Here is a 24,720-nt window from a genome sequence, read left to right on the forward strand (position 1 = left end):
TTTGCTAAACTTGTTAATATCGTGTTTTTTTTTTTTTTTTTTGTTGTTTTTGTTTTTTTAAGAATGGCATACTGGCGGAATGGGTGTTTTCTTATGTCTGTCATTTCAACGTTTTTAAAAAGCTCAAAAAATGATGTAAAATATTTACCCAGATTTTCTTTATTTATTGGTATTGAGGTTGCATTTGAGAAGAGTGGAAATGAAGTTTCAAAAATGCAAACATAAGATTTGCAGTAAAGCCAAGAAAAAAAAATTCGAAGGCACCAAGAATGGCAGCTTTCCTGCATAACTAAGTGTGACAAGAAAAACATGCTAATAATGGTCAGTAGTCTGCCCTGCCACAAATCTAGCCACGAGACAAGAGAATGATATTCATACCACAGAGTTCATACAATAATAGTTTAAATTAATGAATGAACTTACAGGTATATTGGGAAACATTGTTATGCTTCTTGGTGGTCATCTTACTGTAAATAAACTTCTCATACAATTTGGTAGCTGGAGCAAAATGTTATTCTACACTGTCATAGAGTGACAGGAAGTCTAGGCTAGCAAAATATGTTAGATGCATATTGTATAAAGTAATTCCACTCCAGTAAGAATAGTGAAGCCCCCCCCCCCCCCTTAGTGCAGAAGGATAAAACCCTAATTGCAACTCAGGTAATCTGTGTTTGATTAGCAGGGCTGGGGAGTTGTGATGAGTGAGGCAGTAGAATGAGAGTGAGCAGCACACAGCTTTCTTATCTGGGGGGGGGGGGGTGGCTTGGCATGGCACTTGGGTGACACCCAGTGGAAGCTCTGGGTGGTGCAGCCTGGGCCAAAATGACCTGCTGCCATGGTCTAATAGTGTAGGTCAGGAGGAAGTCGCATGGGGAAGCTTGCATACTCCTCCCCCAAAGTGGCAGTGCTGTCATTCCTTATAAACTGATGATGAGGCCTGATGACTGCCTAGATGATGGCCTCACAAACAACTTTTGCCTCATGAGGGGACTAATGGGCCAGAGATGGCTCTCACCCTCATAAGGAATAATGAATGGGCTAAGTAGTTCACAGGGTGCTCATTATCATCAGACAGATGGTTTTAAAAAAAAAACAAAGGAGTACAGAAGGAATCTCATTTCAGCCCTAGAACGGCAGACAATTGATCCATTCCATTCTTTTCTGTGGCACTCAGCACCATGCTCATTCATATTAATAATGTGAACAAAAACAAAGCACAAGAACATGCATTTTATTTATTTATTTATCTATTTATTATTTATCTGTCTACCCTTTGTTGACCTGGCTAGTGACCTCTTTTCAGGGGTAACCCAAAGTGGTATTTTATTGGGACATATCCAACTAAAGTCACTAGGGTCAGTCTTTATGTCTGGGTTTTTTTTTTTCAAAGCATTCACTAGTTTTACATTTTTGAAAGAATACTCTTAACGCTTCACTTAAGTAAATGTGTACTTTTCAGGCAGCAAAGTAGAAAATATTTGTAATATAATCTTTTTTAAGTCACTGCCCATCCAATGTTCATCCAGTTCCTAAAGTAACCCCATGAACAGCTGCCAGCATACACTTAGTTTACTAGGCAAATAGGGAAGAGGAGATTAACAGGCATTTCTTCTCTATGCACCACACACACACATACACAAACATGCACACACATCTATTGATATTTTAACCCCCCCCCAAACTTATATATATATATATATATATATACCAACTCCACAGTCACACCAATTTGAAGAAGAATGTGGAAATGCATGTCACTGAGAAATGAGAGAAAATTAAAGCACCCATAGAAAACCTGTGTAGACACAGGAAGAACACGTAGACTGCACACAGAAGCCACCACAGCTGAGAAGTGCACCAGAGAGCTTCCTGCTGACAGGTAACAATGCTACCCACTACAGCTCTGTGCTGTCTCATAACTCATTAAAACAGAGGTTATGTTATAAACATTTTGTAGTCTGTTGTTTCCAACATACTCTTTAGTTAAGCCAACCTTTAAACGTGCTCTTCTAAAAATTTACAACTAGTGACTGCTGTGAAAAAAGTATATAAAGAATGGTCTTAGCAACTTTACTTGAACATGTCCCATTGCATTCCTGTGCTCTGTTTCTGTTCACTTCATTAGTAGAAATAAGGGTGATTAATGTTTGAGTGCCAGAAAAAAGAACAGAATACACCAGTCATCTGTCTTTCTATGGCTGAACTGTGATGCCTTCTGTATTCTTGCTGGAGTAGAGTAACATTGTGCAATATACATCTAAAATGTTTTGCTAACCTGGACTTCCTGCCATTATATGTCAGTACAGAATATCATTTTGTATTTTTTGCCATAACTGTCAGATTCTCTTAGCTAAAGTATATTCACAGTAAAATGGCTGTTATGAAACATAATTAAATGTTGCATTTTCCTGATGTGCATGTATGTTTATTTATTCATTTTACCCTTTTCTAGGTGAACCCCATAACATAAATATTATTAACTCACCTCTTGGCTACTGTTGGGGGGGGGGGTTGTTGTCCATGGCCTGCATCTTTTTTTCTTGCCACATGTAGCTACTCCGAAAAGCTGCCATTTTTGGTAACTTTGAAATTTTTTCTTGGTTTTAGTCCAAGTCTTATGTTTATATACTTAAAACTTCAGTTCCAGACTTCTCAAAAATAACTAAACACTGCACTGCAGTTTCCTATTTTAATCATGATTGATGTACTGTGGTTTAAATGTACAATATCTCATTTCTTCTGGGAAAACTAGTGTTCCACATCCAGCATGGCAAGGTTACGAAAATAGGAAAGGGTGAGAACATTGTAGTAAAGTCTCAAGAATGTAAAACATTTTTAAGTGTTAGCTCAGTGAAGTGTTTGAAATTTGTGTCGAGTCTTGTTTTATAGTATCAGATAAAATGTACGTATTGATGGGTGTGTGTGTGTGTGTGTGTGTGTGTGTGTGTGTGTGTGTGTGTGTGTGTGTGTGTGTGTGTGTGTGTGTGTGTGTATGTGTATGTGTGTGTGTGTGTGTATGTGTGTGTGTGTGTGTATATATATATATATATTTGCACTACATGAATTGCATTAGGTTTATAATATATGTAAAGTTATGCTGTGAGAGGTGATGGCTTGCATGTCTGTTCTATGCTTCACCCAGAAATAATGTGAGTACTCTCAGCATCAACTGTTATGTTTTTACTCTGCTTATGCATCTGTAAATCTGTACATTTTGCAGAAATATGAAGAAAAGAATCAGTGAGCGGATTTTTTTAATTCAGGACTATTATTATATGAAACCATGCTCAGAAAAGCAGTTTCCAGTTCATCATTTATTCTTGTTCTGTCAAACTGGGAGGTTTAATACTAGGATGTAGTAATCTGTATCCAAGGCCATAGCCTTCCTGTCCACTCAGAAGAGATCCCATCACATTAAATGTTCATGTTGTGCCTCTCTGAGGATCACGTTTACTTTTTCACTCCACAAACTACATTTGCCAAAAAAAACCTGCCAAAACACACTTTTTTAAGTGTTTTTTTTTTTTTTTTTTTTGCAGGGAGCAAGGCCCCTAGCACCATTTGATGCAGGGTGCAAGCCTCTCACTCCCCTGAAAATTATGGGTCCACTTCAAAATACTGACTTTCAAAATCCCTAAACTCAAAATACTGAGACCAAAATCTCTAAAGCTCAAAATACTGAAAACTCAAAATACTGAAACTCAAAATATCGAAAAAAAAAACAGTACAATAACACAACTATATTGCAGCAGAACTACATACAGAAACATATTACTCTTCTGCAAGTAAAGTGCAATCTCGGAGTTGATATATTTAAGTACCAGGGGGTGTGAGGGGCACAGCCACCGATAGGGGGGTGCATGGGGGCTTGCCACCCTCCTTATACTTGGAGAAGAATAATATGGTTTGTGTTTTATTTGTTTCAGTATGTACTTGAGTTTCAGTATTTTGAGCTTTAGAGATTTTGGTCTCAGTATTTTGAGTTTAGGGATTTTGAAAGTCAGTATTTTGAAGTGGACCTAAAAATTACATATACCAAATCCACAGTTTCAGCAACTTGAAGAATGGAGAAATCCCCCCAAAAAGGGCATCACTGCCAACCAACTTGCCAACAGTGATTTCCCATGGAGAAACTCCACTCATTGATAGGTTGGACCTCGGGAAATTGAAGCTCGAGCGTTCAAAGTTCATCCATCAGTAGGTTACCATACATTTTTAGCATTCACATATTTATCATCCATTATTGTAATCTTTGACAACAGGATGTACTCCATAGCTGTTATTGTCATCTGTACTGTATTATTTAATCATTTAATTGTATACATTGATTAATTACAATTATTTGTTATGTCCAGCTGTTGAGCTTTGCTTTGCCAATCAAAGGTGCGCTAAGATTTTTATGTTTTATTTGTATTTCTTTTTTTTTCTTTGTCGATGATTTGAGATTTCTTTCACCAGGTGGTCTCTCAGTAGGTGAGTGATTTGTGTATTGCTAACAATTGTGTAATTTGAAATGATCCCCATATCATGAGCTAATAAGGATCTTCTTCTTCTTTCAGCTGCTCCCATTAGGGGTCACCACAGCGGATCATCTGTTTCCATTTATTCCTTTCCTCTGCATCTTGCTCTGTCACACCAACCACCTGCATGTCCTCTCTCACCACATCCATAAACCTTATCTTAGGCCTTCCTCTTTTCCTGTTACCTGGCAGCTTCATCCTTAGCAACTTTTTCCCAATATACTTTGCATCCCTCCTCAGCACTTGTCCAAACCAATGTAATATTGCCTCTCTGGCTTTGTCTCCAAACCTTCCAACCTGGGCTGACCCTCTAATATACTTATTCCTAATCCTGTCCACCCTTATCACACCCAGTGCAAATCTTAACATCTTTAACTCTGCCACATCCAGCACTGACTCCTGCCTTTTTGTTAATGCCACTGTCTCCAACCCATATAACATAGCTGGTCTCACTACCCTCTTGTAAACCTTCCCTTTCACTCTTACTGGTACTAGTCTGTCACAAATCACGCCTGACACTCTTCTCCACCCACTCCATCCTGCCTGTACTCTCTTCTTTACCTCTCTTCCACACTCACCATTACTCTGAACTATTGATCCCAAGTATTTAAACTCATCCATCTTCGCCACCTCTACTCCCTGCATCCTCACCATTCCTCTATCCTCCCTCTCATTCACACACATATATTCTGTCTTAGTCCTGCTGACCTTCATTCCTCTTCTCTCTAGAGCATATCTCCACCTCTCCATGGTCTCCTCCACCTGTTCCCTACTCTCACTACAGATCACTATGTCATCTGCAAACATCATAGTCCACGGGGACTCCTGTCTGATCTCGTTTGTCAACCTGTCCATCAACATTGCAAATAAGGATAAAGAGTTTTTTTCTTTATCACAAAAATCATGTTAGGTTCCAGAATATGTACTGCCTGTGCAGCTAGATTATTGAATTTGCAGCACATGAAGTTGTTATTAAGTTTGTATCCCATAGTATAATGTACATTTTGTGCATTACAGTTGCTTTTTGCATCATATCAGCTTGTATTTTGATTATTTCTTAATTTTTTGGAGAAATTACAAAACTGTTGGAGGAGTGACACTGCAGTACAGCTGAGGGACTTGTAAAGACAAATACCTCAGTGGCCTTTAATAATGTCAGACCTTATGCTCTGGTAAATATTGACTTCAAGATTTGTGCATAACCAGTTGACAATTATAGCACCAGTTTAATCTCACATGTTATTGCCCCATATCAGTTTGGTTTTATTCCCAACAAAAAAGGTATGTACAGCTGGGTAAGGTATCACTACAATTAATCAAGCAGCTGGCTTTATTGAACATTCTATGTTTTGGTTTTGTTGGACTTTGAGAAGAAGGAAATGTAAGTTTTATCTGGTTTTACATCTTTTCCCTTTTCTTGGAGCTTGGGCACCCTCTGTTTACTATGTATACAGATCAAGGAGTGTGGGCAGAGGTAATATGTTGGTTATTTAAGAGGGTTTGGTGGGATTTTCAATTATGTTTCTAGGGAATGTGATTTTCTGTGGGGTTAGATGTTTAAAGACAATTAATCATGTTGATTAAGTGAGATAAGATTAATCGTAGTCAATCCATACAGCTAAGTTACCCCCAATTTTATGACACCTGAGACATGGTTCTTGCTTCTTCAGATGTATGATTTTGTTGAGTTTGTTTTCATAACCTTTGTAACATGCAAAAACTCAAGTTTCTTGACAGTTATAATGAACATTATAGGATGATTTTTTGTATAATACTCGAGCAGTTATTCAGATGTGAAACACAAACTTCGATCATCAATCAAATACCATTCAAGCAACGCTATTGTCTTTCCCCAACATTAGTCATTCTTGTTTGTGAACTACTTCAGGGTATATGATACTAAAATATTTTCCCAGTTAAACTCAATGCCTTAATTCTACAATCTAACACTTGTGTGACTTAGTGTTTGTTATGTCACAGTCTTAACGTCTCACTTCTACACATTTTTAAAGTAAACCAGGACACACAGAGCAATTAACCCACTTAAAACTAAAGTACAAGTCATTCATGGTAACCTGCTTTTTCTTCCAGTACAACAGACAGTTATTTTTGTAGGCCGGCATAATTCAGTTGTGTGACACCCCGAACCCATGTGCAAAAATGGGATAAAGGGGTTGAAGATGGATGGAGGGAGGGAGGGAGGGAGGGAGGGAGGGATGGATGGATGGATGGATGGATGGATGGATGGATGGATGGATGGATGGATGGAGGGATGTATGGGCTGTCAGAGATATAGAAACATGGGCACAATAATCCTATCCAGATGTGGAGATAAAGAAACCTGCAGTGTAACACTGAATATCCTGCCACAGGAGGAATTATATTTGTTAAAAATACTTTATTCGCTTTCTGAATTTACTTCACAAATAATAGTTTACTTCCTTCTGATGAAGTACAGTAGTAAAAAAAGTAAACTCAACATGACGCACTTTGTGCAAAGGGGGATTTTCCAGAGTTTTTGGAACTGTCTTGATCAGACGATCTGTGCCCTGATGGAGGCTGAAACGTTTCCTTGGCTGTGTATTCACTGTCTGGGATCAAAGGTGCAAATCCAGAATTGTATCTATTGGCTTCCATGTCATTTGTCTTTTACATATAGAAGTCTGGCTTATCTCATATCTATGATCCAAAACAAGCACCCACTGTAGTACTAGAAACAAAAAGGCAACAGTAGAATACAACCACATTGAGAAAAACTTTTAATACAAAAAGCAGCAGCAAAGCTTTCGGGTCTACACCCTTCCTCAATGCTAAATACAAAATCAAAAACACATGAGTTGGAGTTTAAATAGGAGCCAAGAAAAGTCATGTGATCGCAGCCAGCCGATCAAATGACAACAACATATAAAATCACAAACAGGTTATTTTAAAAAATACAAAATTTAAAAGTAACATAGAAGCACATATAAAAAAATAAAAATAAAACACACATAAAAATATTGTTCATAGGTTCATAGGTTCATAGGTTCATACTAGGCTATCTGCCCGAGGGCATTTACAAGCCTAGCCCATCGTTTTGTGGCTTACGCCACCCCTTTAGTATGGGGAACTATACCCATTATTTTGCTGTGCCTCTGTCGAGCAGTGACACTGAGGTAATCCCTGGGGTATATCTGCGATCTCCCATCCATTGGTCAAGATTTCTCTTGAACAATGCCAGCGAGGTGCTCTGCCTTACATGTACCGGGATTTGTTCCACAGCATAGGGAGTCTTTGGGTGATGAATCTATCCCTCCAGCACGTCCTATTAATAGCTGTGTCGAGGTTTAAGTCTCCCGCCCTTGTGGCTCTGATGGATCTAGATTTTTTGAGGTGAAGCATATTCATCAAATCTGGGTTTGACATGGCCTTGTATGTTAGGCAAAGGTCACCTCTGAGCAAGCGGTAAGCGACTGAATAGAGCTGGAGTTCTTTCAGTCGGGCAGCATAGGACAGATTTTGAGACCCTTTATCCTTTTGGTGAGGAACTTTTGTGGCCTGTCCAGCTGCTGCAAGTGTCGGGTCAGATACATTCGAATGGGGCATTGTACTCAATCATTGGTCTGATGAGTGATGAGTAAAGGGAGACTATGACCTCCCTTGATCTAGATGAGAATCCCTTCATGATAAGGTGGGCAATGTAGAAGGTCTTCCTGACTACTTTAGCTACATGGGTGTCGAATGACAGACTACTATCAACCTGGGTCCCCAGGTCCCTGATAACTTCTTCTGTGCTCAGTGGATTGCCACCTATTTGGTAGCTAGGGGTAACCTTGTTTTTCCCGAAGGGTATGACTATGCATTTTTTGGCATTTAACTTTAGGCCGTGGCTCTGGCACCAGTTATCCGTTTCTGTGAGACCCTTCTGAAGGATATCTGTGTCAGATGTGTTTTCTACTATGGCGCCCAGTTTGCAGTCATCTGCAAACTTTGTCAGCCATAACCCTCCTGTGTTTGCTTGTACTTCGGAAAAGTAGATGCCAAACAAGAGTGGGCCCAGGACTGAGCCCTGTGGGACACCACTTGTGACAGGCTTTGAGTCTGACATGGCGCCAGCAACTCTGACCCTGTGGGTTCTGTCACTCAGCCAGTTTGCAACCCATCTTGTGATGTATGGGTTAACATTTAAGCTGATGAGTTGTTAAGGGACACATATAGAAAAATTTTACAATCAAAATTTACTCTGCTTTAGCCTCAATAGAATGGGCTTTAAGGTAACAGCAGTATTAAGGCCAGGTGAATAATCAACAGCTAACCTCAAAATCCATTCATATTCCTTGACTTCTAAGAAATTATTAATATCACCACCTCTCAGAGACATATGGACCGTGTCTACAACCCTAAATTTAAACCTGTGCATGCTAGCACAAGATGGAATGTGCTTATAAAGTGCATTCTCATCATTATTCCTCCTAATCTCAGACTTATGTTCAATAATACGGTCTTAGTCTTCTCATGGTCTTTCCTACATAGAATGAAGTACACTGGAGGCAAGTAGCCAAATAAACCACATTAGTACTAATACAGTTAGCAAACAGCTTAAAGTTGTAGACACGTCCAGTAACAGGGTGGGTGAAAATATCACTGCCTTTACCTAGAATATCATCACAGCAAGTGCAGTCCATACAACAAAATGTGCCCACCCTTGTACTAAGTTGTGGGATGCGTTTACGGCTAAAATCTTTGTAGCACAATCTGCTTTTCAAATTTCTCAAGTTCCTATAAGAGAAGAAGGGTTTGGAATCTAACACATTCTTAACATCAGACGATGCCCTCAAAATTACCCAATTCTTTTCAATAATGTGCTTAACTGCCTGGGTATTGGTATTAAACGTTGTCACATATCTAACTCTATGTGAACCCCCCCACGTCAGACTCCCTACACATATATGTATCAGATTCGCTTATCATACTGAAAGTTGGTTTAAGTGACACAGCCCTATCTCTTGCAATTTTACCCATTGTATCACAGAGAAATGTTGAATCATAGCCACTATGTAGAAAATCCATCTTCATATCCTCCATCTGTTTTAAAAAAACACCATCATCTGTATTAAATCGACTGGCTCTACTAAACTGCGCAGTGACTATCCCTTTAAATATGTGTGGAGCATGCATGCTGTTCCTATGAAGGTGTCTACCAACACATACTTCTTTCTTATTTATACTTGTACAAATTAAACCCTCCTTTAGTTCTATACATAAATCCAAAAAGGTAATACTGGTTTCAGAGTATATCATTTTAAACTCAAGAAATATAGTTGTACCATTCAAATAATCTGAACAGGTGTACAGATCACCGATAGACCCCTTCCAGATAAGGAAGCAGTCATCAACAAAATGCTGATAGAAGCAAACATTGTTTAACAGATTGGCATCACTGCACACAGATTTGGTTTCCCACTGATGGAGAACCAGATTGGCATAGGTATTGGCCACAGATGTGCCCATTACAACACCAGTGATTTGTAGAAAAAACTTCTCATCAAACAAAAAGACATTCATAGTGAGAACCAAATCTAATAAAGAGCAAATATTCTCTGTCTGTCTAGCAGGCATAGTAGCCATGCTAGTCAAAAACTCTCTGACGGACTCAATTCCAAGATCATTAGGGATCACTGTGAAGAAAGATGAAATATCAAGGGTAACAAATAAATATTTTGTACAAAAATCATAAATATCTTCAGATAGCTCCGATTGCTTTTAAGTATGTAGGTATGTGTGTGTTTTGATTTACTTAATGGATTAGTTCTGGCTGATATGCTTTTTGAAATCTGATCTACGAACAACCCCCAATGTAAAATATATATTCTGTTTTTGTGTTTAGCATTTATATAATTTCATGGGTGCAGTCTGTTTAAAATTTAGTGCTTTTTGAAACTTAGCTTTTGAAGAGTAAGAGCTGATTGTACCATCTCTAGGCTATTATATTCATAATCTTGTTTTATTTTCGTAGCTGGAAAGTAGAAAAAAAATTACTTATGCTTTAAACATTTAGTGGGGGAAGTCTGAGACAGTACAGGATCTCTGGTACAACATAGAAATCCTGCCAAATCCTTCAGGCAATCATCAATTCCTACCCAAATGTAACCTCTTAAAGTGTTTTTCACTTACCTTTTGTAAGCACAACACATGGCTCCTTCAGCATCATGATGCATTTTTCCTGTATCATTCCAAGTGTATGATGGACATTTTTTAATGAAGTCCTTTGTTAAATCTTATTTTGACCTTCTTCACATTACCAGAATTTTCAGTGAATTGGGTGAACTTTACTTTTCAGTAATGTAGTTGTAGAGACTGTGGAAATGCACACATGAATTTTTAGTGCTGCATCCTCACACTATCCCTATGGTGATGTCACCAGGGAATAGATTTATGGGCGTGTCCTTAATAGAGTGTTTGTGAAGCATTTTATTAAGAATGCATCATATGAAATAGGAAAAGCGAGGGAATGCATTGTGACATCTGATCTACCATTGCTTACCAAGTACTGCTTTGGATGTCATATGTACACTGCGAAGCAGCATTCTTTATGCAGCACATCAGAAATACGGTATTTCCCTTTTAGCACTGTCGCACAGCTGAGATTTACGTGCTTGGTTTTCCTGGCTTACTTTGAGTAAACAAGGCTTTGCTTCTAAAGGTTAGATCATCAGGCTGTTGAGAGTAACCCAGGGCCCAAGATGCAGTTGTAAAAGAGGTAGGGTAGTGCAGATAAGCAGACAAGTGAAATGAAGGGCATCAGTCATTTAGTGAGTCTAAAGAAAAGTAACATTATTTTGATCATATAGGCACATAACTTTTAATGGGTGGTAGCTTTTGAAGAGTAAGAGCTGATTGTACCATCTCTAGGCTATTTATATTCATAATCTTGTTTTTACACGTCATTTCTCAGCTAACACAACTAGTTATTTTAGTTTGTTAACCAAACGGGAGGACTAATCAGTCTGGACTCTGTAGCTGTAATCCTGATGCATTTTTTACATTTCCTGACCATTTTCCCAATGAATTAAACATTACATTTTATTTATTTGCTTATTAATTATTTAATTATTTCGGCTTGTTGGCTAACCACTACTAGATAAAGCTGTTTTATATAAAGAAACCAGGTAGAACAATTCCAAAAATATAGAAAATCCAGCACTATACTGTAGCAGAAATGTAACAAGAACGTAAAACAGTAAAAGCAAACAAAAGCATTTACACTATTTTGCATTCATAACATACAAGTATAAAAACACAATTGTACTGCATTGACTGGTACAAATGAAATGCAATAGTTTCCTGCCAAATGGAGGTTCACAGCTAATGTTGGTCAAACTTTTAAGTACAAAAAGGTTATTCATTTAACCAGCTGATTAGCTTTGTGAAATTCGATCAATGAACCCCACTTGACAAACAAGCATTTACTAAAAGCTTTTGTAACTTACGAAAATATTTGCGACCTTGGAGTGAATTCTCTTAGTTACCGCAGTTCAGTGGGCAAAATCTTCTGCAATGCAGGCTATGTAATATGTAAGGGAAAACGTTTGGTAGCTGGCTGTTCAGTTTGTTGGGTCCAATGGGTGGGAATTTGCTGAAAGCAGATCAGTCAGACAAGTTATATCCATAGAAAAAGTTGTGATCAGTGAAGTAAAATTAATAATAATGTAGAAAAACTTGTTTAAATAGAAACTGGGACATTTTGAACAGAAAATGTATCAGAGTGAAGAACCAGATGGTAGTTGTATAGAAAAGAGAGGGTGGAAGATAGGTAATAGTTGACATGGTAATATAATCGATTGACCATGAAAGGTGGACATTATTTAAAGGGGAGCTTTTAGTAATGTAATACTTCTTTGCAAAGAATTAGACTTCATTAATGCAAGCCTTAGTACATTTCAGTAGTATAAGGAATGTTCTAAGAAACTAATGAAAGGTACACTCAAGTAATCTCTCATTGTCAACATTTTAGTTGTTTTTAAAAATATGTTTTTCTTACATAGGAAGGAAATGGCCAGTTTTCTTGGCAGCATATCTTTAAATGCACTGGTGACAGTTTATGAATTTATGAGTTGTTTATAGTGTGTACTGTCTGCTGATAAGCAAAATGTGCAGGAAAAAAGAGCACCAAGGTAGCAGGTCATCTATGTGCAAACAAGTTGTTATGCAGTAGTGTATATATATATATATATATATATATATATATATATATATATATTTATATATATATATACATACGTGTAAAAAAGACTGTTTAAAAGGCAGTCCTGTAGTGGACTCCAGATGACAAGTTGCTAGCAAATTGAACTATATTATTATATAGCATCTGTAGCTTGGCTTTAAAATGAGTAGGTCGTTCAGTGAAAATCAGTATATCAGTGCGTACTGCCTGTGCATCCTTTGTTGTAGGTACTTAGGTGAGGCTATTTTTAATCCAGTCAAGTTTTGGTGAATTGTGTTACATCATAGTCTTACAAGATGAAGCAATAGTCAGTGATAACAAGACATTCTAATATCTCAAAACATTTTTGCAAGGTCTGTGATTGGACTTTTCCTTCTTTTCACTGTAGGTCTTCTATTTACGTTTGAAGTTCCTGCTTCAGAGGGGGTGCAAACTGTGTACTGACACACATTGTGATGTAATGGACCACACAAGGAGAGGAGGTCTAGCCTAAGGTTGTCAGTTCTTTTCCACTGTTTGCAGAGTTCCCATCTTCATATCTTCATCCTGACCTTCACCAAGAAAAAGTTCCCGGAATCCATGGGTAAAGCAAATGAGATATTGAAGTGTTTCTGCAGCCACCAAAGTGACAGCTGTAGCCTGCATCAACACTGTTTCTATTGTCTGGAAGAGAATATTCCATGAAACACCGCCAAAAAAGCAGTTCAACCCAGCCAGCTGGGGACTTAGGCGGCAAATGCTTCTAGCCTGCCTCATTGTTTGGATTTTGGTGGCACAAGTGGAACTGGTGTAGGGTGTCAAAAGTGGGGATCAGCAGAAGGGTCCCTATTATAGCCCTAAGCCTTTGTCAAAGTGCCATAAAAAGGACAAAAGGAATAACCTGCATCACTCACATCCTTCTAGGTGTATGTCCTTCCCTAAAACATCATCTAGTATTTGTACACCATAAGCAACATTTGAAAACTGCTGCTGATAATAGTCTTTAATAGTAGTGATAGGCAGTGATACAAGCATTCCACTCCTGCATGTCACATGTGGCATGCGCATACAGTTTTGTAATGTTGTGGTAATGGAGTACTAGTGGATTTTTCAACATGTGGTTGACTGACTATTGTGTGTGTGTGTGTGTGTGTGTGTGTGTGTGTGTGTGTGTGTGTGTGTGTGTGTGTGTGTGGATATATACATATGCACACACAGATATACATATATATATATATATATATATATATATATATATATATATATATATATATGGGTTTACTTCACAAGAGCGAAAACCCATAAAACTGACTTTCAAAATCTCGAGCCCACAACACCGAAATGTCAAAAGCACGAGCATCCACATAATCGACTTTGATAACACCGACATTCAGAATATCGACAAATCCAAATAAAGTGAAGACCACAACATCTTGTACATGTGCACACAACCTGTTTCCACGACTGTTACACATTGTACACATCCGATATACCTTCTCAACGTCCTTGCACTCAGTTGTATCCAGTCTGGCCAGCAACATAGTACAATGGTCCTTTACAACTACGAAGATCCTGCACATAATGTACAGATAATGTAAACACACGTCACTTCCCTCACGGCCACAGACAGCAGCAGTGCTGCAAACAAAATAACATTCCTGCCCTACTGAATGAACTGTATTTGCAGATTAGGACATTACAGAACAATGTTCTCTAGACTGTAAGAGGTACCCATTGGCAAATAGACACACACGGCACTTTAACTGTGTATATAGCAATACATACAGTACTCCCTAGCAGGGTAGCATACAGAAAGGCCATGTACAACAAACTCCATGGTCAGACTTGCAGATGGTTCCACAGAAGAAACCGCACACCCCAGTCCACAGACATCCTTTGCCCGGCTTTCCGCTGTGACCACACAGTCGTATATAAAATAGCTGATATCTCTGCAGGCTTATGCATATACAGGTGCAAACCATCACCACTGAGCGTAGACATACTCATTTAATACACTACTCACAATCAATATATTTCCTCCACCACCCATATGAATTGTGCTCCCTATACACGGTACATATCAACCAATACTCCACACACAGTTACACATTTCTGCAATGCCCACTGTTGCTCCCACTCACCAACAGTCGCCTAACACTCAAGACTAGCACTGGCTGGTGCAGGTATTTCATAAGTGCTACATTTTCAGTAACTTTGCTACAGGTATCACAAATTCAGTTGCCGAGTAGGACTCCTTATTATCCAACACTCTCTGGAACTGCTCATGCCGCATAATTAACTTCCTTTTCTTTGGAGAGGGCGGACATCCAACCGACATCCGGACTCGTAGTTCATCAACACAGTCCTGCTCCTTAACCAATGCTGCCATGAGGACATTCAAATTGGTACCTCAAGTACCTAACAGACACTTCAACTGCCTTTGCCAGGCTTCCACGGAGTTCTGTGTACAAGGGAGGAACAGCTGGTTCAACTCGTATACGTTCCAGAACGCTATGGGGAATAGTGGTGGGAATCTCACGGATGAAGAAGTCCATGTATTAAACTTTCTTAACTTGCCATAGACGTACCAATCCGAGAAGTACTTTAATAGCACCTTTCCCTCTACAGGGAATGGTTCCTTCAGAGCCTGAAACATGGTTTGCACTTCACTTTCTTGTAAGAAGGCTAGGGCTGCTAGGCACTTAACAGATGACTGAAATGACAGACTCCTATTGTACAGGGATGCCAATCCCAGACCTTGTACCTTTCTCCAAAGGTTCTGCCCAAAATGGAAAAGGCATCCCTTGGACTGTGCACTAGGTACATTGAGCATCACGTTCTTAACCACGGCAATTTCGAAATCACAGAGAACGTACTTCACATCCACTTCAAAGCCATGCTCTGTTAACAAGTGAAATAAGCAGTGCCACATACAATTGTATGCCTTGAGGGACTTTTTGGACATTAGGCAGTATACCAGTGGTACTGATCTGCTGTATGTGCCATATTTCACCAGCCCATGTAGGCTATACAACTGTCGACATGTAACCCCTTTGCTAAAGAATGTTCCATCTAGTAACCTTATGTTAGCCCGGCTAACGTCATATAGGTTGTTCACAGTTGTGAATAGGAGCACTGAGTTATCTGTTGTAGGGTCATGCATGTACTTGCTAACAAAAGAACCTGTCTTTAGGGGAAACAAATCAAAGTCTATGTTATATAGTGTGAGTACATCATTGCCATCAGTCATACACGTTTTCCATCTGACTCGACCAGTTTGTTGTAGGAGCGCCTATCCTATTGGGCAGACTATGGATCGTATGTAGAGATGTAGTAGCTACGGCATCCTGAACTAATAAGCACAAGGTGTCACGGCTATATTCTGCTCTGACCTTCAATTGATGGCAAACACTGTACTTTTCGACCTCTCCCGGGTCGCCAGGATAATTGTGTGCCACAGATTTCTCTAGCCTATTGCCGATAGGAAGCAATGTGGTAACAGCACGGCCCCTACACTTTTGGCTGCACTTATACTTACAGCCTCAGTATCTTCGGGTGTCTCTATGCTGTTCCATATGGTACAGATAACCATCAATGACGAGTATTTCCTTACATTTCTGAGACGTTAATATTTTACACGTTTCCCCGATAACTCCAGGTACTTTCTGAACTGAATCAGCCATGTCTGCTGCAGGTCAAGGTACAACTACGTCATGGTGCTACCCTTCATTTTATACGCTACACTGGGCTTGGATAGATTAGGTATATTTAACTGTTGATTGTCTTGTGAGTGTCGATTATGTGGATGTTCGTGCTTATGACATTTCGGTATTGTAGGTTCGGGATTTTGAAAGTCAGTTTTATGGGTTTTTGCTCTTGTGAAGTAGACCCATACATATATATAGATATATATATATATATATATATATATATATATATATATATATATATATATATATATATATACACGAATTCCATCCTAATCGCCGAAATTATAGTTCTCCAAGACTCAGTTAGCCGAGACTAGTTCTCTGAAACTCCACTACTACGAAACGGCACTTTGCCGATCAAAATGTCTGCAAAACATCTGTTTTCAAGCAGGTAGGTGTACAGCTTATCGTCACTGTAGTGCGATCTCGGAGTTGGTATATATAATTTACAGGAGGTGTGGGGGGCACAAAAAAAATAGAGGAGAGCCATTTTGGAGTAGTGGGGTTTTGGAGAACTAGTCTCGGGTAACTGAGTTTTGGAGAACTGTAATTTCGGTGATTAGGATGGGATACAGATATATATATATATATATATATATATATATATATATATATATATATATATATGTATGTATATGTATAGATGGATCTACTTGATTTTGGCGAATTTCCGTTTCATCGAAACGTGAAATTCGCGAGTGGATTTTCTCGTAAATAAGTAGGTAGAAAAAAATTAAATTAGTTAAATAAAGAAAAACATGCGGTTTGCATGTTAACTTAGTTGTACATTAACGTTTAGTGTTGATGTACAACTAAGCCGATTGTTGTTGAGATCATAGTACAGTAGGAATGAGGGGACATTCCCTTTTCCCCACTGTAGTGTGATCTCGGAGTGAGAATATTAAAGTAGGGTGGTGTGGGGGGCACAGCCTCCCACATGGGAAGGTGCAGGGGGGCTTGCCTCCTGCATAAAAGTGTTTTTTTGGGGGGGGGTTTTCATGGATTTACATGAAAGTGCGTTTTCGTTGAAACCACTTTCGTGTAAATGCATTCGCGGATTTACGTTTCGTTGAAATGTAAATTCTATAATAGACAGTAGATCCATATATATATATATATATATATATATATATATATATATATAATATGTGCATGTGTGTATGTATATATATATATATATATATATATATATATAAATATATAAATATATATATATATATATATATATATATACATATATATATATATATAAATAGATATGTATATATATATATATATATATATATATATATATATATATATATATGGGGGTCTATATCATATGAACGAAAGTTCATATAAGCGAACGCTCAATGAGTGAAAATCCCGGACATTGAAAACAATATTGTGGGGGTCTGCGCCCCCCACAGCCCCCACTAAATATATATTCCAACTCCGAGATCGCACTACAGTGAGGAAAGGGCAAAAACTCCAATCTGTACTGCAATCCCACAACACGCACCTCAATGTTCGGGAGTTTCGCTCATTAGAGCGTTCGCTTATGTGAACTTTCGTTCATATAATATAGACCCTTTGTGTGTATGTGTGTGTGTGTGTGTGTGTGTGTGTGTGTGTGTGTGTGTTGATACATATATGCATAATCACTCACACACACACACAGACACACACACACACACACACACACACACACACACATATATATATATATGTATATATACATACGTGTGTGTGTGTGTGTGTGTGTGTGTGTATATATATATATATATATATATATATATATATATATATAAGAGAGGGGAGAAATATGTATATACATATATGTGTAATCACACACACACACACACACAAACATATTCATATTAACTGATTTTGATGTATGTGTAATGCAGTATGAAAGTCAGGAAGTGCTTGTGTCACCATTTTATTTTCAGATATGAGTAGTAAGAAAAGCCATACATGCCCAGACAAAGTTTCTTAGCAGCACATGCACCTTCCTAGCTGTAACATTGCACTGTTTTCTGCTGTATAGTAGTGCTAAGATGCTGAGGTGAGGGTTTGTCTCACACTGGGAGGAATACTACACCCTGACACCATCGCACATGGAGGGATACTACACCCTGACACCATCTCACAGGGAGGAATACTACACCCTGACCATCGCACAGGGAGGAATACCACGCCCTGACACCATCACACAGGGAGGAATACTAATCCATGACACCACTGCATAGAGAGGAATACTACACCCTGACACCTTTGCACAGGAAGGAATACTACGCCCTAACATCATCGCACAGGGAGGAATGCTACTCCCTAACACCATCGCACAGGGAGGAATACTGCACCCTGACACCATTGCACAGGGAGGAGTACTACCCCCTGACACCTTCGCACAGGGAGGAATACCATGCCCTGACACCATCATACAGGGAGGAATACTACACCCTGACACCATCGCACAGGGAGGAATACTACACCCTGACACCATTGCACAGGGAGGAATACTATGCCCTAACACCATCGCACAGGGAGGAATACTATGCCCTGACACCATCGCACAGGGAGAAATACTATGCCGTGACACACAGGGAGGAATACTACACCCTGACACCATTGGACAGGAAGGAATATTACACCTTAACACCATCGCACAAGGAGGAATACTACACCCTGACACCATTGCACAGGGAGGAATACTGCTCCCTGACACCATCGTGCAGGGAGGAATACCACACCCTGACACCATCATACAGGGAGGAATGCTACTCCATGACACCATTGCACAGGGAGGAATACTACATCCTGACACCATTGCACAGGAAGGAATACTGCGCCCTAACACCATCGCACAGGGAGGAATACTACTCCCTAACACCATCGCACAGGGAGGAATACTATGCCCTGACACCATCGCACAGGGAGAAATACTATGCCATGACACCATCGCACAGGGAGAAATACTACACCGTGACACCATTGCACAGGGAGGAATACTACACACTAACACCATCGCACAGGGTGGAATACTACGCCCTGACACCATCGTATAGGGAGAAATACTATGCCCTGACACCATCACACAGGGAGGAATACTACGCCTGACAACATCGCACACATTAATAGGAGGAGAGAAGAAAGATGTGATTAGTTTTTTGCAGGCGAGAAGTTAGTGCAGAACCACAAACTTGCAGTCAAGTAATGTCCGATAACACTAAAGTGTGAGGGTCTCCACAGTACTGTCTGTTCTCTTCCAAAATCCCTCTTTGCATGATGAATATAGGTTCACTCATAATTTATTTTAGTGAGGCAAGCAGTATTTCTACTAATTATCTACTTTCCAGTGTACCTGCCAGCTTCCTAGACCCTTTTGTGCGTGTGTGTAGACTAACCCTTTACTTCTGCTCATGTGAGAGAACATTACACTTCCGTTGCCCCACCCCCCCCACCCCCCTTTTAATTCTATCTGGGCATGTACACTTCATACAACTGTTTGCAAGTAGGAAAGAGAGTTCTAGAGTCTTGCACCAGATCAAGGAAGTGAGTGGTACTCTATGGAGTATTTTATTTTTAGTTGTACCCATTATAGATAGGTTCACCCTTATGTGAACTTGGGAAAATAAGCAATACAACTTGGTGAAGCTCCCCCCCACCAATTCCAGACATAAATAAGATAAACGTTTGTACCGTTTTTTTTTGCTAAGCTGCTGTTAGGATACAAGTTGTGTGCAGTGTTTTGTTGTTGAGGTATGGTAAAAATCTAAAAAAAAGTCTCTACACTTTTGATTTGTATTTTTGTAATGTTACAACACAATCAGTATGTTTGTATATGTTTGTTAAATTGTTCATATCTGCTTCACTTTTAGAAAATCCAGTACAAGACCTTAAACATGAGATATAAAGTATTAATGTAAAGTTCCAAGTGGTATTATTCCTTTAAAACATAAGGCAGGAAAAAAAACATTGCAGAAGTTTAGGCTTCTCTGCTTGCTAGTGTTGAAAGTAACTAAGACTGTTGTTTAGTTCACTTGCATGTTAATTAGTTCTTTTGTTTGTGATATTACTAATGAACTACTGCATTATGTTTTCCTTTTCCAGGCTTGTGTGCTGCGACATGACAGAATATAAGCTTGTAGTAGTTGGTGCTGGAGGTGTAGGCAAAAGTGCCTTAACAATACAGCTAATTCAGAACCACTTTGTGGACGAATATGACCCAACAATAGAGGTAACGTTTTAATTTCTTTAACCACACATTTCCTGCACTCATTCGGCACAACTTAACATTGTCCCATTTAGTTGTTTTCAACCTCTGTCTTATTATTCTTTCATGTCAATTGCATGATGCCGTGTCCTCATTCTCAGACCATAATCACAGAATTTTACACTTTTTCTAGTAACTTTCTTCAGTGTTTAGTGCTTATGTCATTTTTGGTTTTCTAATTAATATTCCAGCCTTTAAGGTTTTGTATTCTTTGTCTATTTATTCCTGATGCCTTGCTATACTGCTCAGAAATGCTCTTCATTACATTCTCCTCATCTTAAAAGTGTTAAACATAGTGTGATGTCATTTTTCACTAATTCTTGAAGTACAGAGTCTGACTCTACAGAAGATAGTGAGCTAAATGAGCTTTTATCCATATTTGGATTAAAGAACATTTATTTATCTGTCTGTCTCTGGCTACCTTTTGTCTGTATATCTATCTTTTTATCTGTACTGTTAAGTGAATTAATTTTGGACCATTTGCAACCATGACCAAGGTGAAATAGGTAAAGACAGCTTACAATTTGACTTCAAGTGCTGAGTATTCCAAATAACAGTTACAAAACATTGTAATGTTCTTATTGTAGAAGATTACATAAGTGTAATTGCAAAGCAGGGACATTCTGCCCATATTTATAAAAAGATAAATGAGAAAATTTATAGTTATTAAGGAACACATTTATAGTACAACTGAGCTGCAGCTGTATTTCAACAGAGGTTTTATTAGGCAATGAGAAATGTAACAACGGTTAGTATAGACATAAAATGTTTATAGTATTTACATTAGTTGTGACCATTAAACCATGGTGGTGCAACGGTTAGCATTGTCGCCTCACAGCAAGAGCTTCTCCCGTTCGATTCTCGGCTGGAGGGCCTTCTGTGTGGAGTCTGCATGTCCTCCACACGGTCGAGTGACGTTTAAAGGCATGCAGGTAGGTGTGTGCGTGAATGGGTGTGCCTTCTTTGAAGGTTGGGTGTCGGGCTGGCAACTCGGCACCATAAAAATACACTGCCAATCATTAGCGGACCGGACTTCCGCTGTGGCGACCTCTAACCGGGAAAAGCCAAAAGACAAACAGCAAGATTAGTTGTGACCATTAAATCTGTTAAGTATCATAATAATGTTATTTGTGTGTCACTGGGGAGATAATGCACTTTGAGGACCTTTGCATTTGTATAAGCTAGGTTTAACTTGGATCATTGAAGCAACTGCACTTGAATGTGTCCTCTACATCTGCTTTCAGAGGTTTATGAAGTGATTGTTGGTTATCTGATCTCTGACATTTTGTGGGTAAAGTAGTCCTAGAGGCAGAGGCAGTTTTAGAGAAGGCTATTTCAGTTGATGAGATATATGGGGGCTATGTAATTGGAATACTTTTGTCTGTTTGTCTGTCCTTGTCTTAACCCTTGGCTTTCTTTACTGTTTTTTTTATGTTTGCTTTGTTATTGGTAGAAACATGCGTCCAGCAAACATTATCCATTCTGTGAAACTAATCACTATTCTAGAATTCCTGTAATTTTTAAGTACCTGCTAATGTGCTCGCCACTGACCTCACTGAAATATTTTTCCGCATCTAATGTCCATATGTAGTCCTGCAACTTGCCTTTTTGCCCTAATAATATTTCCATAGCTCTCAACAAATCAAGGACAAATCTCAATAGAATCAGGGACAAATCCAGAAATAATCAGGGACCTTTTAAATATTACTAATATTAACTTGAGATGCATTTATATTATGCTGTCGAAAACTCAAACTGTCGACAGCGTAATAATCAGCACGAAAATGTCGAAACCCCTGAACATCGAACACACAAAAAGAAAAAAAAAACACCCAAACACAACACAAATTGCTCTGTGCAGGGGGGCAAGCCCCCCTGCACCTCCCACACCCCCGCTACTTAAATATACCAGCTCCGAGATCGCACTCCATTGCAGTAAACGGAAATCTCCCCTTATGGAAATTTCTGTTTACAAGCGCAATGACTTTTGCTTTTGACATTTTGGTGCCGACAATATCAGCTTCGATATTTTCAGCCTTCGACAGGGTGAAGTAGACCCACTTGAGACATTGACAGAATAAGAGAATGTGAATTAGTATACATTTTCTGAAGTAATAAGGTCTGTAACTAATTATTATCATTACTTATTAGGTGTAATTCACCACCTTTTCTTCAAAAGTCACAAGTTTTTGGAGGGATTATGAGGGACAGAGATAAAATTTGAGTCAAAATCAGGGACAGTTGAGAGGTATGATTTCTTTAATTATTAGTGTAAAATATTTGTTTTTCTGTGTGTTGTGTTGTAATTCAGTGGTACAGTAAGAAGTAATGTTCTAGTCAGAGGTTTATAGTCAATATTTAATGTATCAGGTGGGCTCCATTTTTTTAACTTCTTTTTTTTAAATGGAACATTATTGTGGCATCAGAAAAAAAGTTTTATTGTCTCTGCCAGTGTAAACCATTTCCATACTTGTAGCTGTCGGGTGGTAGCTTATCTAGTGTGGGTCTCAGTTTTTTCTCTCTATTTTTGATGGCTTCTGTTACCTCCTGTTCAGCAACAAGCCTGCCCATATTGAAAGCATCGTGCTCACTTAGCAATCTTCCTTTTTCTGTTTTGATATTTAATGTGTGGTCGCTACTCTGTTTATATCTAAATTTAGCTCTTTTATATTTTACATGCGCTTCCATTATATTGTACTTTTTCCACAATCGGTAGCATTTTACCTTTGTTATTTATTTATTTATTTTTTTAAGCTAGGGTCAGCTGAACTGCCCTGTGTTTGAGCGCTGTAATAAAATAAATGTTATTTACTGTGTAATTAGTAAGCCTTTCCCTCGTGTCATCCTTTAAGGTACCTTTTATTTTTTTATCTTGAATTTCACATTGCCTCTGACCTGAGTCCATTTTGCCTGTTTTGCATTTTAACTCTGTCTTCATCCACCTTAAGTTTTCCATTCATCCAATATGTTTCTTCAGTTAAACTACACCCCCCCACACACACACATACACTCATTGATTTTCAATTAACTTTTCTCCAAACCAATTTTCGGGCTCCTTGTTGTAATTCCAGCTCATAAGTGCAAGCATTGGAATTACAAAAAATAAAAATAACTACAAAAGTACGGGAAAACAGTGACTGTTGAACATTGCTGCTGTCCTTTAACATTGTTTTTACAAGGGTGAAGTTGCCTTCCCCCAACATATATATATATATAATATATATATATATATATATATATATCTATACCGACTTTGTGATTGCTAGTTCTTCGGGGAAAAGTGAATACTCCTAGAAATGGTAATCTCGGACCGGGGGTACGCAAGTACACATTTTCACTTATTCAGTGTCTCTCTGTTCCAGGACTCATGCTAATGCGTCTTGGAGTGTCAAATGGTTGCCCGGTTTTCTCATTTCCATGTGTCTGACTTAATCCCCTTTTAGAATATGAAAGATTTAACAGGACTGCTCGTTGGAGAGGAAGAGCTGGGGAGATTAGCTGGACCATCATAGAGGTGCTTTACCTCTGAATGTGAGTGCATCATTGACTGAGCTTGCTAAAATCTGTTAAGTCTTCCAGCTGATACAGCACTGTGCATAAATAAACCTCTCAACTGCCCAGATGTTGTAAAATGCTTATGTTTTTGCCATTTCCCTCATAAAAGTTTTGATTTTCTGGTAAAATCATTGAAGATTACAATCAGTCAGTAATGCTAGACATTAGAGTTTTATACTTCTTATTGTGTAGAAAATTCGTGTTGATGCAAAACATCTTGTTATATTAATTTGTTAAGTGAATTAGAGCAATAGTTAAAAACTGCATCTGATTTTGGGCCTTTACGCATCTCCCCCATTATTTTTGGCTTTGTCCAGAATTCTTGAGCAGAGAAGTTATGACTAATTTGTGAAATGTTTTATAGCCCTCAGAAGGTAACCAGCAAAGTAAGTATTTTTCTGTCAAGCCAACATGACCAGTTTAGTGGCAGTCCTACGTCTTCTATTTTGCTAGAGAAAAATCTTACAAATGTGTGGAGTCAGATATTAATATAGG

The 24,720-nt window shown here is 38.7% G+C and overlaps 1 protein-coding gene across 2 annotated transcripts in view; it reads left to right on the forward strand.

Annotated features, from left to right (window-relative positions):
* KRAS (KRAS proto-oncogene, GTPase) overlaps positions 1-24,720 on the forward strand; it is a 346,218-nt gene that overhangs the window by 180,596 nt on the left and 140,902 nt on the right. The window contains exons 2-3 of one of the 2 annotated variants that reach the window (XM_044087664.1): positions 13,112-13,306; positions 20,508-20,634. In XM_044087664.1, coding sequence (XP_043943599.1) covers positions 20,524-20,634 — 111 coding nt within the window. In that variant the 5' untranslated portion in view covers positions 13,112-13,306; positions 20,508-20,523. The remainder of the gene's footprint in view (positions 1-13,111; positions 13,307-20,507; positions 20,635-24,720) is intronic. The other variant, XM_044087663.1, reaches the window with a different exon arrangement.

Source organism: Protopterus annectens, chromosome 11.part0 (assembly GCF_019279795.1).
Source record: "Protopterus annectens isolate FY-2018-M chromosome 11.part0, PAN1.0, whole genome shotgun sequence".
Classification (NCBI taxonomy): domain Eukaryota; kingdom Metazoa; phylum Chordata; order Ceratodontiformes; family Protopteridae; genus Protopterus; species Protopterus annectens.